At 38.3% G+C, this 20,010-nt stretch overlaps 1 protein-coding gene across 8 annotated transcripts in view; it reads right to left on the reverse strand.

The window, feature by feature from the left end:
• GRIA4 (glutamate ionotropic receptor AMPA type subunit 4) overlaps positions 1–20,010 on the reverse strand; it is a 215,361-nt gene that overhangs the window by 139,560 nt on the left and 55,791 nt on the right. For all 8 annotated transcript variants that reach the window (XR_014852989.1, XM_085064116.1, XM_085064106.1 and 5 more), the window contains exon 3: positions 3,409–3,648. Coding sequence is in view for 7 of the 8 variants with exons in the window: in XM_085064116.1 (XP_084920242.1) it covers positions 3,409–3,648 (240 nt within the window). In the remaining variant the exon portion in view is untranslated. The remainder of the gene's footprint in view (positions 1–3,408; positions 3,649–20,010) is intronic.

Below are 20,010 nucleotides of genomic sequence, written 5' to 3' on the forward strand. Positions count from 1 at the left end.
TTCCAACCTGAACAATTTTACAATTTTACTCTTAAACAGCTTCTCACATGTCACACAAACTCCTCCAGCCTTCTTCTGCGGTTTCAGGGTCCAAATTTTTCTTTCTGGTGCCAGAAAATGTTGTCACCAACCAGTAAAATCACACTATAGGCATATTTGTGCTAGGTCAAAAATCCCACGGATTTACAGATACACAGCTCCACTTGATTGTATGTCTTTTTTAATATTAAATACCTCTCAGTCACACTAAAATAACATATATAAACTGAATGTTCTTCTGGTCTACTCATTTGTTTCTTTCACTTCATTCCCTTTAGTGATGACATCATATATTACCTGAGCTCTTTTTTCCAGCTGGACTTCCGTTTCCTTTGGGTATCTCAAGGAGGCATGGTTTTCATTTCAGCCATTTCCTATTATGCTTTGTGTAACTCAAATAAATATTCTTCAGCCTGCTTTTTGCCTGTCCTGTCTGTGTTCCTGGCACTTTGCTGTTAATATTAATTGTATTAAGCATCGGGTCATAATTAAGCCTTTTTAAACCCGGAGGGAGGATAAAAGAAAGAGGAATGTATTGAAACAAAAGGAGCCTTCAGGCTTTGTCCTTCTGTGTCACTCTTTACTTGCTCACTTTGCCCTGTTAAATAATGAGATGAACTTTCCTTCATCTTTCTCTTTGGTCTAATGCCTCTTGCAAAACCTGCTCTCCTTTTCCATAATGTCCCCTGCTAGATCCAATTAATTTTGTATTTTTGCCATTCTCCCTAGTATCTTCATTCTGTCACAGGACAGTGATTTTCCAGACTGTGAGTTTGGCAGAACATCAGAAAGGGAGATTTAATATAATAGCTGAAGCCACCACCTCATCAGAGTTTGTGAGGTCCAAGACTGCTACAGGGTGTAACTCCAAGTGTGGTACATGGGAATGACTTAGATGCAACAACAGTGCATTCCCAGCTCAAATTGAAATGTTAACATTGATCCCTCCAGTAGAAAAAAATCTGAGGTTCTGCAGGGAGCCGAGAGGCTGTCAAAGAAATGAATGGAATGACACAACAGAGAAATCTACCTTGATAATAGGATTTAATTGTTCAACCCCCAGGAGTCCCATGCAAGAGAACCAAGAAGCAAGCAGGATGGCAAGGCTGGGAAAGCAGGTCTGAAAACAACATTCATTTGTCCACCACTGCTGCTGAAGGTTTGCCTAAGTGCATTTTGTCACTACCTTCTGCCAAGGACTTCTGCCTTTTACAATAGTGACAGCTGCTAAATACTGCCTTCCTCACAGACAGCTACTGTGTCAGGATGGAATTTAGGCTTCTTTACCTTCCCCCATAAGACCTTATTCATAGCTTCTCACTTAAGCTACAAAGATCAACTTGCAAGCCCAGCAACAAAATGCTGAGGGGGTTCACCTTCCTTCAATTTGCTTCAATGGGGCTGCTCAGAGAGACAGGGAGACATCTGGCATGGAAAAGAAGGATCTCTGACAATAATCTGGACAAGGTTAATTTCTGGCCTCACTGACGAAAACTCTGTGACTCAACATTAATGATTTTTTTTTTTCTTTTTCCAGTTACTCTGACAGTAAGGTGATGCTTACTTTCATTATAGCTGTATCTCAGGTCCACATTGCAATTCTGTCTTGTGTAAAGGCAGCAAAAATTTACCCAACAATGATGTACCTTTACAGTAATCTTAATACCAAAAGATACATTGAATCTTATTTTCTCCTGCATGAAACTGCATCACAAGACCTATTCTGAATCTGAGAAACTACCCAATGTAGCATCCCCTGAATCCAAGCTGAAAAATGTCGTGTCTGTCAAAGACATGCTGATGAGTTCAGTTGCTGAGTTCAGTGCCATATGAATCAATTATTAACCATGCTGTTACAGATCGTGTTCTGAAACTGTCCTTGTTGTGATACCACATGCTTAAAAGAGATGTCTCAATCTAATTAAGTGTGTGAATTTAGATGAGAAATGTAACTGCATGTTGTGCACTTCTTAACAATCTTTTGAACTTGTAGGACCACATTTGTAATTATGTTCTTGTTTTCTTGTTACCAATATAGTGAGTAGAAATACTTTTAAATTCTGATATATTTTTCTCTTTCCGGTTATCCTCAACATTCTATAATGCTTCCCAAAACTTCCCTTATGGGCCCAGCAAGCATTAAAAAAATATTTAGTTACAAACAACAAACAAACAAACAATTATGAAACAATACAAACTCTTTAATTTCCTTCCATTATTCATTTTGTTCCAAATCCAGGTATTTAGGCAGCATATCAAGGTAAAAACTCACTAAAATGTAGTGCTTGTATATATGAGAAAATTAACTTCTGTAGCCATGATCAAATAATTAAACAGATTTAGTTAGGTCAGTGTAATACCCTATTTCTTCTGTAGAGTAATTATACTGGAATAAAGCCATTTTAATTCCAGAACAGACTGTCCACATGGGGAACTATATTGAAACAGCTGTAGTAAAATAATTATTTGACTACAGCTATGGTGCTTGCTTCCTCCCGAAAGCAAGCCATCAACATAAAAATCTTGCCTCTTTCACAGAAGCTCAGCTATCTTGGCTCAATTCTATTCCATAAACAAAGGCAGAGGACTTTGCCAGCAGAATGAACACACAAGTTGGAGAATAGATTTCACTTCTCAATTCCTCATTAAGTCATGAGGTGCAATGATGCACTTACAGTTTTTTACCACTTAAACAGTTCTGAGATGCTCTGGGATGTGGAATGGAGACTGTGGATAGAAACTGCACCATTTTCTATAATTAACTATGTATTTCATAAAAGTGCAATCCATGACAGAGGTAACTCCAGATGAAAGGAGTGTAACATGGGCTGGGGCAGCTCTCCCTCCCTCCACTGACCTGGTGCCTGGCAGGCACTGCCTCTGACCTCCTCTGCTCTGTCACAGCCTGAGGGCAGAGCCTTTCTCTGCCTTGACCTTCCAAAGCTTGAAGTCCCACAGGCTCACTCGAATCTCAGCTGTCACCAGTGCAGATGCAGAGAAGCGTCTGCTCCTCTCTACTTCTTTGTACTGCTGTTGCTTAGGAAGTGAACTGAAGAGTGAATAGAGCTGTAACATTCTGCTTATTGAACTGTGGTTTTGTTTCACTACCATTAGGTAAAAGATTTTAGTATTCTAGACTTAAAGCACAGGCTTTGGCTGATCGATTACATACTATGTGAATCCAATACCCAATTTTTGCAGACGAAGGAGTTCTTCCTTCAGCCACACAGCTACTACTCAGTCAGAGGTATTTCACCTCAAAGGCCCTTTTAAATTTGACTCCCCAAGCTCTCAGAGGGACATAAAAGTTCACAGCTCTTGCAAAAGTCGTTTGAACGGTAAAGATAAGAAAGCTGGGTCACAACTCACCTCGATCTGTGTCATAGAGGAAAACGAAGCGGTTCCATTCATAGTGGTCCAGCAGGCTCAGGAGGGCTCCCCGCAGGGATGGCCGCAGCTGCAGCACGAACTGACTCTCACCCTCTGTGGGGAAACTTGGCGTGATGAGGGAGATGTGCAAGGCGCTGCAGAATGAGGTCAAGGTATGTACTGATCTCTTGTCATATAGTCCAAAAATGGCAAAAACTCCTCTAGAATACTGGGAGCAAACTGAAACAAACAAACAAAAAAACAGAGTTTAAGTAGTGAGAAAATCTGTAAACATGTACTTACACATTCCAACATCCTCACATTTTTTGTTTTTAATTAATTTTTAATTTGAAGATTGCCTGTATAGTTAAATTCAATTTTCACATGTGCTTTATTGTGGAAACCAATAAATAAATGGCTAAATAAAATTTTGTGACTTTCTGATCCTATTCATAGAACAGTACAGTATCTATAGTGGTTTTGCTTTAAAAGAAAATAAAAAATAAATAACATGTATTCTTGCATACCAGTGAAAAAAATCAACAGATGTAGTTTTAACCATAGCTCTGCATATTATCAGGCATTGAGCATTTCCATTACCTTGAACTGCAAAGTGTTCACATTCTAAAATGTGAAAATTATCAAAAAATGTTACTGACCTTGCAAGTGAAATTTGGACATTTTGAAATGTACCAATGTAGAACCTTTGCTCCCTTTGAAGCCTTTGTGCAACATTAAAATGCTTCTAGAGACATTGAGTAAAAATCTACTTCATGAATAATCTCCTTGACTTTAAGAGAGCAGTTTAAGTAAAACATTATAAGCCAATGTGATCACACTTTTGCCCCAAACCTTTTGCTTCTACACTGTGCTAACCTTGAAACGAGAAAACAAATGACCTGAATATACATTCTGAGTTTTGATTTGCTCATGGACTCATTTAAGGCATAGAGAAGGACTTTTACTGATTTTATCAGACCGGGCATGAACTTTACTGATCTCTGCACATGAAAGCAAGCATATGGATATTTTCTTGAGCAAATACTACATTTTTATCAATTCATAAAGGGTCTAATGAAAAACATACCATTTTTTCTGAAGCACAAAACAAACTGTTAGAAACTGTGAGACCATTAGTAGTTACCTATCCCAGAATTACAGAAAATGGAGAAAGGAACAGTCAGTTAGGGGATCATCATACACAAGTATGTATTTCCTATGCTCTCCTGTTCCAGACCCTCTCTACTCGCAGTCCATCCCTACATGTTGCCTAAACATGGGAAAACTTAAGACAACCTCCCACTAGCCTGGAAGTCACAGTCATTCTGCATGTGCAGCAAAGTCAGGGTACAGTGTACAACCTCAGCAAATTCAAGTCAGTTTGGCTTTAATTTTTTCATATTACATTTGCTGCATGAAGAGCTGAAAATACAAATTGTGCATTTTTCTCCTAAGACTTGGGTGATTTACCCAGTTCTGATGCCAGAACTGGAGTAAGTGGCTTGAGGGCAGTTTTGTGATTTTATGTGCTCCTCCACTGTAATGGCTCCCATTCCAAGGATTTTTATAGCCATATTGTATATAAATAAAGCTTTTTCAAAAGCTTTCTTCCTTTCCCTAAGTTTGCCTTCAATATACACAGCTCTTACAAACCCTCTTGTATTTTCTTTGCTGGACCACACAGCACAGATTCCCACAGACTCCCCAGATGACTGGCTTGCCATTCTGCTAATCATCACAGGGAGTGTTGTTCTGTGCTTTCCCAGCTCCATCTCATCTTGCTTGAACATGGATGACCAACATGCTGAGAATCTCACTTGAAGGTTTTCTGCTTTTTTTTTTTACATTATTTCCAGATCTCTACATAAAATATTTTTGCTGCCATATCCTAAGATGACACTGTATTTGTCTATAACCTGAACCTCAGTGAGGGCTGATGATCATGTCAGGATCAAAATTCTGCTCCTTCTTCCTTCTGGGCCATTTGCAAATGGTGAGTTTCTGCTTATAGCATAGTATTTTCATTAGTCACTACTATTCATGTTCCATCATGTTACACCTATTACTGTAACCCTCTAAGTTATTTATTTCTACAGTTACAGCCTCAATCTGCTCTGCTCTATGTACTTTAGTACCTCTCCAGGAAATTCCATCATGGTACTCTGACTTTTTATCTCTGTGTCTACTGTAAAATTAGACACTTACTATCTTTCTCCTGTAACTGTGCTTCCCCAGCCTGGTACCTCCTATTCTACCAAAATTTGTTGCCACATTCTCCATTGTTTCATGCCTGCCTTTTAACTCTGTCTCCATTTCTATACATCACTTCTCTTAAGAGGATGTCTATTTTATTACATTCTCCTGGCAACTGGAAGATAGAGATCAATCCCGTGCTGTCTACCTTAGTAACTTCTGGTTGCATTTTCTGCCATTTTCACTCTACATCATATTTTAAAGCTTTCTTTCCATCAAAATCTGTTCTATAACTTCACTGATCATACATATCACAAGTTATTCAACAGCCCTAATAAAAAGAAATTGTTATTGCATCTGGCCTTCAGTAAGCCAATTCTTGAAGAACCAGGGAAGAAAGATGTGATTTCCCTGTTCCCATGTCATCACACCTCTTTTAAGATCAACAGTCTCCTTGAGTGAAAATCAATGTGAAATATCTATTAGTTTTAAATCTCCAAATGTATTTTCCTGTTTTTTTGTCCCATCATCAATATAGAACAGCTTCAAATATGTTTCTGTTTTCTGTATTTTTATTTAAATATGTAAATGAACTTCTACTGTTGTTTTAATGTCCTATAGGAGTTTCATTTTTCAGTGGGAGCCTTAATTTAGGATCTCATTCACGCAGCCAATGTCCTTTTTCCCTCCTTTCTTTTTTTCAACACAATCTTTCTTATTAATAATGCATTTTAAACACTTGTTTATTGTATCTTCCTTATATAATCATTAATTCAGTTGCATCCTGTATGTTACTTTCCTCTGCAAAGGGATTTCTCAGTGTTTTACAAGTATTTCTGCGAGGATATTGTAGGCCTTCTCTATTTTTAAACATAGCTCAATTAACTCTGACAACTGAAATAATTGAACACAAACCTCATGTATGTAGTTATTTAATGTGTTTCTTGTTCAGAGCAAATCCTTCCTGAGGCTCCTTGTTGCTGTACTTTGCAGTTTTACAGGGGCACAGAGTACTTTTTGCAACACATGGTCCTTACAGTGAGAATCCACATGATGAAAAATTCAAGAAATCAATGTCAAGCTGTGAAATTGTACACTTAGTGGAGTTAAAGCTTGAATTCTTTCTCGGGATGGAGAAAAAAGCCAAACTTGAAATTTCATTAAGTAACATTTTTTGACCCTGAAGTACTTATAACTTAAAGTAACAGAATAATAATTCTTCATGTTCAAAGCAAACTACCCTTGCCACAGTCTAAATCCAAATGTGATAAAACATTATCTGAATACCATTAAAGTCCTGGAATAGCTGATGCAAGAAAACTTGTGCTGTTATACTTGAGATCAAGAATGGGAAGTCACTGGAGTGTCCTTCTTTGCTCCTTGATAAGAAAAAAATGCTAAGATGAGGGTTATAAGATTTTTTTCTTACTCAGTACAAAACCCACAGAGAGGAAAAATGCCTGTTGCACTATGGAGATGAGGCTTAAACATATGCAGAGATGCTGCAACACTCCTGAATCAATTTTACAGTAATCAGTAGCGACCACAAAAATCAGCAAAGCCATGAGGATTTGCATTCTGATTCACTACTGTTCTCAAAAATGCCTCCAGGCAAACATGACTACCTGGATTTCCCAATCCCTTTTCCATTTCTCTTACACTTCTAAAGGCATTTTACTTATTAAAAATGCACTAAACTATGCTTGGTAAAACAGTCACATATTACCATTCTAAGAAAATTTTGCTCAAGACTTTTTCCCTCATAAATATAAAGCAGTGACAAATACACTTTCATGAGCATACTTTGAATATATTGAATAATAGTTTGTCTTTAAATCAGGTGTCTCTTCATAGCTGACAACTTACTATCCATGTAACAGATACTATTTTCTCCTGCAGGTTTTGCAGTGCCATTGGTCTCACCAAAGATTAGATGAATGTTGAGGTCAGACTCATAGAATCTGGTTTAGGTTGAAAGGGGCGTTACAGATCATCTAGTTTCAATGTTCCCTGTCATGGGCATGGACACCTGCCACTAGCACACCAGCCAGGGCTGTGAACTCACGTTGCTGGGACATGCTGAGCTTCTCATCCACCAACACCTCCAATGCCTTCCCCCAGGGCTAGTCTCGATCTTTTCTCCACCCAGCCTGTTCCTCTTGGAAAACACTCCAGAAAAAATGTTGCAATTCACCTTTAACAGCAAAGGTAGTGTTACTGCAGTAGTTGTAATATGAATTAGATGTTTTCTATTCTAGCAGGTTGAACTATGTGATAGTACAGTCATTTTAAATGAATAGGTGACTCACATGACCTTCAGTTAAGAAAAGACATCATAATGCCAAAATGGCAAAATTTGTATACACTGAAGGGTTTAGTGAGACACAGTCAAGTCACATGGGGTCTTCCTGTAAGAGAAGTACTTTCTTCTGTAAGTACTTTCAGAAGTACTTTCTTCCTCTTACTTCTGTAAGAGAAGTACTTTCCAAAGTTCCTGTTATTCTTCTAAAGATAAGTCCCTCACTTTTAACACAAATCTATCTTGAAAACCAAAAAGCAAAAAATTCCAACTTCTTATTCCCAATTTATACCCATATAGTTAAAATCCTCTAAACAATATATTTACAAAGAAGTCTGATAAGTAGTGTACAGCTAGTCTACCAACAATATTAGTCTTGCTCAGGAGCAAACAGGTAGCAGGCATAGGAACCACATATGTAGGAATCTGGAACAGCTGCAGCCCAGCACCAAAGTAACATGATAAATCCTGCATCAGAGCCATGACTCACTGACCCCAAGTATTCCAGGACCCAGCCTCTGGAATGAGCATTTTAAAATGCTTTTCCCTGTGTTTTCAACTCCTGTGTGGGAAGCCCTGGCAAAGTTAACTGTTACAGATATATTGACAGACACACTGATCTGTCATTAAAACACAAACTACGGAAGCACCAAAATTGAAAGATGCAAGATATGTTTGCATTATGGAAGTTTACAGGTATGAGGACAGGATTTCATCGCTGTTTCTTCCCTTCCTTCTATGCTTTGGACATCTAAATGGGAATTAGGAATTGTGATTGGTCAATGACAATTTGTTTCTGACTCTCCTTCCTCCTCAGGCTGCTCCTCTAATCCAGCACTGGATCCCCCCAGGAGATGCAGTCCTTTGCAAACTTCTCCAGCAAGGGACCTTCCCATGGGCTGCAGATCTTCGGGAACTGCCACACTGTAGGTACTCTCCACCAAGTACAGACTTCCAGGAAAAAAGACTGCCTCAGCCTGGGTTCCCTACAGGCACATTCCTGTCAGAAAGCTTGCTCCAGTGTGGACTCTCCACAGGCTGCAGCTTCATTCAGGGCACTTCCACCTGCTCTGGCATGGGTTTCCTCCATGGGTTCCGGCAGCTCTCTGCTCCCCCATGGATCTCCATGCATGGGCTCAGGGGCACAGCTGCCTCACCATAGGCTGCAGCAGGAGCTGCAGGGGAATCTGCTCTGGCACCTGGAGCACCTCCTGCCCCTCCTTCTGCACTGACCTTGGGGTCTGCAGGGCTGTTCCTCTCACATGTTCTCATTCCACTCTCTCACTGCTCCTATGCAGTGTTTTTTATCCTTACTAAATGCGTTACCACAGAGGTGCCACAGCATCACTGACAAGCTCAGCTTTCACCAGCAGCAGGTCTGTTTTGGGGCTGGCTGAAAACTGTCTGAAATGGCAGTGGTCCCTGGCATCTTCTCACAGAAGCTGTCCCTGTAGTCCCCTCTCCCCAGCCAAGGAGGGGTAGGCACTGATCTCTTCTCTGAGCTGGCCAGTGACAGGACCTGAGGAAATGCCCTGAAGCTGAGTCATGGGAGGTTTAGGTTGGATCTCAGAAAAAGCTTTTTCAAACAGAGGGTGGCTGGGCACTTGAACCAGCTCCCCAGGAAGTGGTCACAGCACCAAGTCTGAAAAGAGTTCAAGAAGCATCTGGACAACACCCTTGGGCACATAATGTGACTCTTGGGGATGGTCCTGTGCAGGGCCAGGAACTGAACTTGCTGATCCTTGAGGGGCCCTTCCAATGCAGCATATTCTATGATTCTTTGACCTGGTAAATTCCAGAAAGCAACAAATTTAAAAAGTATATTTAGGTAGTCACATTTGCTTGCCACCATGATAGCACATGAAGGCTTTCATTTGAGGTGTGTCTGCAATGCCATCAGAGGTCCATGTCTTCATGGGTCACAGTCATATACACTCTATTTTGTTCTGCCGCTGTGCACCTGACAGCACTGATGTCAAAAAATGCTGTGCGAATTTTCCCAACCTAAAGAACTCCTTCCATGAGGAACAGCCTACCCATATAGAGATGCAAGCTCTACATGTGAGATGAAGCACAGAAGAGAGAATCATTTAATCTAAATATGAACCTGCCTCCTGATGCCAAATGATTTATCAACTTAGATCTGTGAAAGCTCTGACACCTGAGATGTGAATAAGCAGTATTTCTACAATAGCTTTGAGATTGGCATTTCCTGTTAAAATCTCCAAAGGTCTTTCTGTTCATTTTGTACAGATCATCCCAACAGTCTCTTTCTCCTCTGCGCTCTCTGATCCACCTCCTCCTGATCACCCCACTGACCTCCACCTCCTCAAAGAGGACACAAGGCTAGTTAGAGGTCTGGAAATAAAAGATAAGTGATCTAAGTTCATCCCTCTGTAGTTTTAAACTATCTTGCACCCAAATCCAGAGCAGATTTGATACACACATACTCCTCCTTGGTTGTGTTTGAGACTGCTGATTTAATACTAAATTATGTTCTTGCATTAAGAAAAATTCCCAACACCAAGACAAACTTAATGAGATGAACTTAATCACTGATATAAGACGACAGACAGGATTATAAAAGAGAAAACAGTGTTACATAAAGTGGGTAGATGAAAAACATCACAGATATATTAGGACCAGCTTACTACTATCTTAAGAATTGTCTGCAATAGAATACGATACCTCTAAATATTGTTATCCAAAATAGGACAAAAGAGAAACAATAAGTTTTTACAAATTATATAGTTAATACATCCAACAACATCCAACCCTATTTATGTTCTATTTATAGACTCTGCACCCTCTAAATCATCATCTACCTTTGTCTTTTGATCACAAACTCCTCCAAGCAAATTAATTATCTTCCATTTAGAAGGCATACATCACATGTCAGGTAGCAAAATATCTAAAGCATTATAACCAGAAATAATATCACATCATTACCTTAACCAAAACCAGTTTATTGCTTTTCAATTTAATACCATATTAATGGTTGAAGTGAACAAAAAGAGACTACATTAAGATCTGTCCAGCTAAAAAAAATTAAAATAAAACCCCAATGAATCACAAACACTACCCTCTGGAGTATTTATTCCTCTCAAAAATTTATCATCCTACAATAGGGTATTGCATAATGAGAAGTCTGGTATGTTGGGTACTGAATCTCTGAAACTAAATTTAGAGCAAGTCTTTGCATTCCCATGTCTCAGTTTTCAAGGTTTAGACTGTCTGTTCTATTGAGGACTACAAGCACTTGACAGGAAGGCCACTCTATTAGATATCTGTAAAAAGTTTAGCACAATGGTCCAGCTGTCTCAATGTGGCTTCTCAGTGCTACCCCAATCTATATGAATGTTATACCTGGTGGACCTCTCTTTTACAGTTCCATAGTAAATTATGAAACCCTAAAAACACATAAGCCTTTTTCCTAAACATCAGTGTGTTTGGCTGTATGCATAAGATTAGGCAAGCACTAAACAAGTATACAGGAGGATTTAACTGGAGTTCAACAGACAGATCCATCAAACACAGGAAATTCAGGAGTGTTTTCTAGTCACAGTAGTGGGTTAGTTCTAGTACTCTCTTCTAAGTGACTTACCAGCTCATCTAAAAATACTCTCCTAAGAACAATGAAAGCCCTGGTTTAATGTGCTAGATCAAATGGTAATTTGAGAAATTCAGTTCTGTTTGTTCAGCTGCAGATGTGAGAATATATTGCAAAACAAGATACAAACTTACTACATTTTTTAATTAATTGTTACATTTCCAGGAATACTTTTTGTGAATTTTCTCTCAAAGACTATTTCTGCTCAAAGACCATTCCTGAAACAGTGTCAGAAAGTGATAATGCTTTTCTTGCCTATTGAATGGAAAATGGAATTGGATTAGTTTAACCAACATGCATGGTATTTTTTTCTTTTAAAATAAATTTGAATGTTGTAATGTAGTATTTAGTGTACAATTTCTTATACCACATCACTAAGCTACAGAACATTAACTTTAGAAGGTTACCCTGAGAGATGCCCAAAATAAAAGAGAAGACCACTGACATCAGGCAAGACTTGCTTGTAGATCCAACTTCTGAACTCTTCTCCATGATTCATATGCAGGCAAGATTTTCTCTCACCAATTAATACATTGATTAAAGCTTCCTCCAAGCCAATTGCAAAAGAAGTTTTGTGAAACAACCATGTGTGGTCTTTTTATGTATAGGGGCACACAGGGAGAGTGGAGGAGTCTGTCTCACCTGGTTCTTAACACCCAAAAGTCAATGGTTTAATTTCTGATGGGTTTTTTTTCTGTCTCTAAAACAGAAAAAAGGTATATTCCAAAGACAAATCTAAAAGTGGCTGATAAACTAAGTGTACTGATTTATCTACTAGAAGTACCTCTCTCTTTTTCACTCCAAAAGGAAACTACACAGTTATGAAAGGCTTGGCATGTACATTTAGATAGATAGATTTAAAATAGTTCCCACAATCTCACTTCAGGAAAAAATACCTCTGTATTTTTGATTCCCTTTCCATCGCCAGATTCAATGTGATTTGGAGCTGTCTTTCTCTAATGCCCTTAGATTTGTCCCTGTCTATCTCACGGGACTGACACAGATCCCTTGCAGCCAGGGGCTGCAGGTATTTCTCACATTGAGATCATGTATCTATTTTCCTAAAAAGTGCTGACAACTCTCATTTCTTTATAAAGAACACAAAGTAGATTGGCTGCTTATAAATTTCTATAAGGGAAATTATTTTAATCTTTAAATACTTTCCATCTGAAAACTTGGGCACCACTAAAGTATTTTACTTTTGTTAATATCTAATTCCACATAACTTAAATCCAATGGAATGTTTTTACAGAACAAGAAAAGAAATTCCACTGGGTTTATTTACAAAATTTCTCTTTCCTCTGTGCCTTGGCTAATTTCTTTGATAGAACACCCCTCATGAATGTCACATTTGCTGAACGCTAACAAATCTTTTCTCATTTTTGAAAGCACTTTACAGCTCTGTCTATAATAAATCCTCCAGTCTTTGTGGCTTTGTCGTCCAGTCCTGTGCACTCTATGGATCTGATATTTATAACTGTCTGGCAGTGCACTTACACGTGCATATGCCTAACTCTGCCAAAACTTTCTTTTTGAAAGCTCTCCCATAGAGAATCCACATGCAGCATTTACCTTTCATAGTCACATGAATGAGAACCCACATCAATACAGAAGTTCTTTTCTGACTGTTTTTAAAAGCTGACAAAAATATCAGTAACGTGAGACTTCCAGCCTTTTCAAAAGGATAGAAATTTTTTAAAAAGTTAAACATGGTAGGAAGTTCCTTGACACTGGCAGGTTTTCTCAAGGACAAAATGTCTAGAGCCATCTTTGAAAGTTTTTTCCTCTACCAGGATAAAAGCCTGTAGAGGCATAACAGATTGCATGGAAATTAGACTGGACTACAGTAAAAAACTGGTTTATGGAATCAATCGTAAAATTCCCTGCTGCTTAATTGAGGTGAAAATTTCAACTCTGGTACTCGTGGTGGTTAGAGATCTTCTTGCAAAATCCTATCACCTTTTCAGTTTGCTAGCTGAGGTAAAACTCATCGTCATTAAATGAATATCTAGAGAAATCATGTTTGATAACTTATCTAGATTGCCTGTGTGATTAAACATTTTTGGCTTCTCTGATTAAACATTTTCTCTCATTCTTGGATTGATTCAATTTCTTGTGAAAAATATTGCTTCTTTCAGTTCAAATTTGAGCTTCATCCAAACATTTCTTTGTAGAGAAAACAAATTAATTTGCAGCTTGTTTTTTCCCCCAAAATCTAACATTTTATAAAACCTGCCCCCACATCCTATTTTAATGAAACAGAGCAGAGAAAAATATGAATTTTGTTTAAAGAAATAATCCTTTGATGGCCCACTTCTCTACAATGCTGGCTTCCTTTTTTTAATTTACTTTGAAAAGGGAAAAAATAAGCATATTTAAAAAGACATTTTTCTTTCCAGAAAAAAAAGCGCTGAAAAAAAAAAAAGAATCAGTTTAATCAATTTTAAATAGGAGGCTATTTTATGAAGTATGCAGTTGATTACACAAAAACAGGTTTTTATACATAGCTATGTAATCACAGGTTTTTCTTACACGTAAGAACTATTTGTAGTTTACAGAAAAAAATAGCAAAATTTTTTCTTCATTTTGAAGAAATACACATTAATTTTGCAGTACTCCTGCCAGCAAAACTGCCATTTACAGGAATTAACTGAATTTCATTTGAGACAAGAGAGGAGAAGCCATACAATATGGCTCCTGACCTAAATTGTTTTGATGAACACCTTACCGTAATTTATACTTCCAATACTGTTTTCAGTTTGAGCCCTCATTACAAGAAGGACATTGAGGGGCTGGAGTGTGTTCAGAGAAGGAAAAGGGAGCTGGGAAGGGTCTGGAGCACAAGTACTGTGAGGAGCAGCTGAGGGAGCTGGGGGTGTTTAGCCTGGAGAAAAGGAGGCTCAGGGGGGACCTTGTTGCTCTCTACGACTGCCTGAAAGGAGGGTGTAGCCAGGTGGGGATCAGCCTCTTCTCCCAGGTAACAAGTGACAGAACAAGAGGAAATGGAAAGCAATTCCAAGGGAGGTTTAGATTGGAGATGAGGAAAATTTCTTCACTAAAAAGGGAGTCAAGCACTGGGAACAGGCTGCCCACAGAAGTGGTTAAATCACCATACCTGAATGTGTTCAGAAGACATGCAGATGCGGCACTTTTGGGACATGGTTTAGTGGTGGATGTGGCATGTTTTGTTTATGGCTGCACTCGATAATCTCAGATATCTTTTTCCAACCTATATGATTCCATAATTCTATTAAATTTGGAGGGGGCATTGGGAAGGTGTTCCAATGTTATTATAAAGACCCATCATCTTCTAACAAGAGCACATGCCAGAGCATCCTAAATCATAGCTTGGATTTTCTCTTGAAAGCGTGTTTTCCTAATGTCCTGCTTGTCATATTTCTCCAGAGAAGGCTGGACTTGTGGTCTTAGAGGTCTTTCTCTGCTGTGATGATTCTGTGATTCTCTAACTCACATTTTGAGCCAATGTTGCTTCTTTATGTTAAACGTTGTGTTCGAATTTTACTGAAATGAAAAAAACCCCATGAATGCCACTGTAATTTGAGGAAGGTGAAGTAAAGCATTTTTTAAAGTACTGGGGAAGCTTGGTACAAAACATCCATGTGACTTTAAAAGGGGACTAGACATTTAACTGCTCCCTCTGACTTAGGAAATATCTCCCCATATCGCTAAATAATCTGGGAAAAGGGAAAAATAGAAGGCAGGTAATCATGAAAGATGTGAGTAACTTGGTCCAGCCTGAAGATTCATTCCAGCATGGCTTTCATTCAAACTTGACCAAACACTTATTTTTTTTGTCTGGTGTCTGGTTTGTGGTTTTATATTTAGATTTCAAGCCTGTCCTTGGGAGAGTGGTGTCATTTGATCTTTCACTAGAACTCTACTGTTATTTTGTTGGTGAGTCTGTTTCTCAAATTCTCATTCTTTCACCTTAATCTTCCAGCCAACTCAGGCTGGCCACTGAAGTGCAAATATCTCTGTTCAGTCCATGCTTTTGAATGTGGTGGCCCAGGTGGGGCTGGGATTCTACTTTCTTCCCTCAGTAACTGATTTAACATCATCAAGAGTCCTCTCTTAAGCAACTTAAATCATCGCTTCTGTTGATTCATGCTGTTGTGCAAGGATATAATCTTAAATAATTTCTCCCACTGTGCTGTTTACTATTTAGAATGAGTGAAGCCATGGATTCCTTTTGGCTTCAATAAGATTAACAGACATCCATCACATGATGTTGGTTAAATAACATTAAATAAAACACTGTTTCCTTGGCCACTCTTATATCTGAGAATCTTTTAAAGATCCAGAAAAAACGGTTTCTAATTTCTGAAAAAAATGTTCATGTTAAGAGAATATGTGTGATGAAAATCTCACCTGGTTTTTTTTCATAATTCCCCATGGGTTAATAACCAATATTATCTAATTACACATACTTTAACTTGGAAAAAAAAAGTCTTTTCAGTAATTTTTTAAATCCCCATAACTGGGATTTACATAAGAAAAGTTTCTGAAAACTTCTGAAGAAATCTGCTTGGCTTTCCGTTTCTTCCTTCCTCTTGATGGTAAGAAACACAATTTGAGGCTAGTATTACCATCAGATAAATGGAATGTGCTATTGCATCATGAGATTATATACAACTTGATTAGGGAGACAGAAATCTCCAGAGGACCTAGAAACAAAATTCTGCTGCTGCCTTCTGCAGCCTGTGACTGTGTATTGGCAGGACAGCAGCTGCTGACAAAGTGCACAAAGCTCTTCTGAAGCTTTTCCCCAGTCAAGGAGTATCTTCTGAGCTGTCATTTCAGAGATCAAGATATATCAAGTGCCAATTGTTCTATTGGTCTGCCCACATTTGAGGACCTTTTATTTACAGTGGACAAGAGATTTCCATGCTCCCACGAGTTTTATTCTGTGATAGTGCAAGTGTTTTCTGAAGACTAAATAAATTTTAAAAATAATGTGAAATTTACTTTGCTGTAAACATCCAAAATGTACTTCATGATTATTTGGATTGTTTCTTCTTCCACATTAGGGTTGGTAACCACAGTTTTCCCAGAACTTAGGTGCTTCCAACACCCCAGAACTACCTCATAAATTGTACCATGTTAATGTTTTTACTACTTTTCCTAGCCTTCATCTAATGAACTGGCTTAATGGTACCTGGAAGGACAGAGAAGGGAAAGCCAAGGAGTTGGTAAGTGTTCATGCAAACTCCCATTTTAATTTCCGACATGTTATTTAGCTCTTCCAAGTTTTCCAAAAAGCAGTTTTCTGACAACCAAAATTCTAACACTTAAGTTATTCATATAGCTGGAGTAAAGAATAAAATATTTTCAAAGAATCACTAAGATGAATGTAGATACCCTTATTATCCATCACTGGCCTGTTCAGCAAGAATTGTCTGAGATTTCTTCCATTATTCTGTACTTCACAGTGCAGCCCTCCCTCAAAGACCCTAGGCATTATTACTCCTAGCTACACAAAACCAAAATCATACCAAGAGATTTTCTCTCCTGCTCTCCACAGAAATTTGGGTCTTAGCCTGTTTGGGTGACTGTATATGTCTGAGCATCATGGTTACTCCAGATACTTCATGCTGAGCACTCAGACTGTGCTCTCTTTACTTGTGCCTTTATGTTGCCTTTTTGTTTCAACCATCTCACTGCACTGAGGATTTTCCAGCATCTTGTTGCTTGCCTGTTTCCCCCAGATAATGCAGTGATCACAGCTAAGGAATTTTTTCAGATGTAGACTCTGCCTACTATGGACATATCTTATCAAAATTACATTAGGGAATAGCTGTCTGTGGAGGGCAAAAGTCCAAAATTTAGGAAACCCCAAGCTAGCCCCCTACCCTCTGCCCATTTTGTCCTAGTGTTCTTTTCAGTTTCTTCTCTATTCTTTTTATGAGGGTTCCTTCTTAGACTCATGATTATGCCTGTGGGAATCAGCCACAGTACAAATGGGTGGCTTTAAAATCAAATGCTTGGCATGGATAGTTCCACTGTCTTTCTTTTTTGATATGCATGTTCCACTGTCTTTCATTTTTGCCACCAAGATGTTTCTTCTTTCTCTAAAAAAACTGATCTTTCAAATTATTTCATGTATAAAAGGCATTTTTCAATGGCTATAGGTCTCACATAATAACTAAAGTAATGAGAAAAAGGAATTACCTTTCTAAAAATAAAATATGGATGAACCATTTGACCAAAGTTATTTACAGTGAAAGCCATTCACCTTCTAAATGGAAGACCAGCCTCATCAGACCTGAGTGCAAAATATATTCTGGCCATGTCCCTTCAAGCTCCAACTGCTTGATATGAAAGGCAGTTTTCTGTGTCAAATGCTATGAATAGGGTAGGCCTCCTAAATAACTCTTCTCAGCTAAAACAAGACTTCAGAAAAGAAGTTTAATACATGCCTAAACATATCTGTCTGTATGTCAGAAGAATGTGTATGCACGTTCTCTGTTTCTGTGGATCACAAATCCTTCTAAAGCAAACTGTACAGCTGCTTGTTTTAAACACATAAATCTCTACTATCAAAAGACAGATGTTCGGTTAGATGTCTCTAAAAGAAATATGCAGATAAGCCTAATAAAGTACATGACTTTGTGTTTAACATATTTGTCTTACTTACTTACTTCTCCGTGTTTGGTTGAAAAGGAGAGTTTATTTCATTTCAATTCTGGGGCAGGACATACTTATGGAAATGAATGTGCTACTGTGTGAGGGCCTAGGAGTTGATGGGAGGAGAATGTTTATGCTGTCTCATAAAGCATAGTTACCACACACAAAACAATGTTTCACATGAAATAATTAACTTCTATGTTCTGTTGTGAATGAACACCCCTTTTGTAACTCTGTATTTTTAAAGTATTATTCAAAATGGTGTCTTTATCCAAAACCAAAGCCCTCAAGGGCTTCCAAACTAAATGCAGACTGCAGAGCACAGGTGAAGGTTTTGAGTGCTTGACCTATCTCCACTTGACTCAAGTAGCCATTCTGAAACACAAGACTGCCTTTCATAGGCAGAAAGTGCTTATCATACTTTGTATTCTCCTCTAAGAGCAAAGCTGCTAACTTGCATTAAAATCAATAGATGCTACTAAATTTAATTATTACACTCTTTACTACTGTAATGCCAGAATCTTTCTTGCAGCCACACAAGAAGATAGTAGTACAACCTACTGATTTAAAATCATAAACCCTAAGAAATCAAACTGCTTCTCAAAAACGATCTCCCCATCACTCTCCTTAGGCACACTGTGATGCAGATATTTTCATTCCTATCCTGCTTTTGGCACAACAATGAAAAATGCTGTTTCCATCTCTCTTCCTGTGGCACGGTCAGGTTGTGAGGTTATAAATGAGAACAACAGCCTGTAAAGCACAACAAAAAGATGGCAAAATGTATTCAGAACCATTTAAGTGAGAGGGCACTGCTGGTCAAAGCCTAAAGCAGCTGTCAATATTCAGTTTTATGCACTGTTTTCACATCTTTCTACATGCAATGAGTTTTCTTCATTTCACAAAAAATACACCTTCTGAAGGCAGAGATCATGACTTCTGTAGTTGGAAAATGCTTAACAAAAAGAAAGCAGTGACAAAAATATGTTTTCTGTTATCTTCATTTTTTCCTGAGTTTTTAGCTAATTCTGTCTTTTCTACTTTGGGTTTTCAGGCACCATCTGAAGTATTTCCACAATTTCACTAATTTAAAACAGGAAGGTGAATCCCCTCATTTTGTTCTCTCATTTCTTTGGCAGGAATGGGCTTCATCCATACGGCATTTTGAAATGGACTATCTATAATTGGGATTTCTACAGAGCTGGGAAATGTGCTGGTGATAGTTTTAGAAAAGAAGACAGATAAGAAGGGAGCTGAGATTGTTTGGCTGGCACTCTGTTATCTCTGTGAATGGACCAAAGGTGGGTGTACTGTGGGGCCTGGGGGAAAAGGAGGCAGATTGTCAAACAGACTTTGCTGTTACAATTTTTTTTTTTATCATGTTTATCACAAGAGATTTAAAATAGCTGTCACCATATGTAAAATTCTTTTGCTGTTCCAGCAGCACCATTCCCAACTGAAACCTGTGTTTTTTTCTATTTATTTTTGGATTTTAGGGTGACCAAAGCAGAGTCCATCATTTCACTGAACTGTTTAGTCAACAAAATGAATAATATATTCTGTGTTCTTTTGTACATCAAAACAGACCACTGAAATGTAATAAAACATTTAAGAACTTGATATGGAAGAACATTTCTTTGTTGATGTATTGAAATTAATTTGCTGTAAAGACTGCTTTAAGAATAACAAAATATTGTATGTATCACCTCAGGCATTACGTAAGGCAAGTAGCTTCTATGCTGGCATTTGCAGGAATAAGCAAAATTAGTTCAGCACAGTTCACAGCTGTGATCACTAGAGTAAAACTCAGGGTCTAGGGGCTGCTAGCTCTGATACTCTACTAAAAAGGCAGCTG

Source organism: Lichenostomus cassidix, chromosome 1 (assembly GCF_008360975.1).
Source record: "Lichenostomus cassidix isolate B80296 chromosome 1, HeHo_3.0, whole genome shotgun sequence".
Classification (NCBI taxonomy): domain Eukaryota; kingdom Metazoa; phylum Chordata; class Aves; order Passeriformes; family Meliphagidae; genus Lichenostomus; species Lichenostomus cassidix.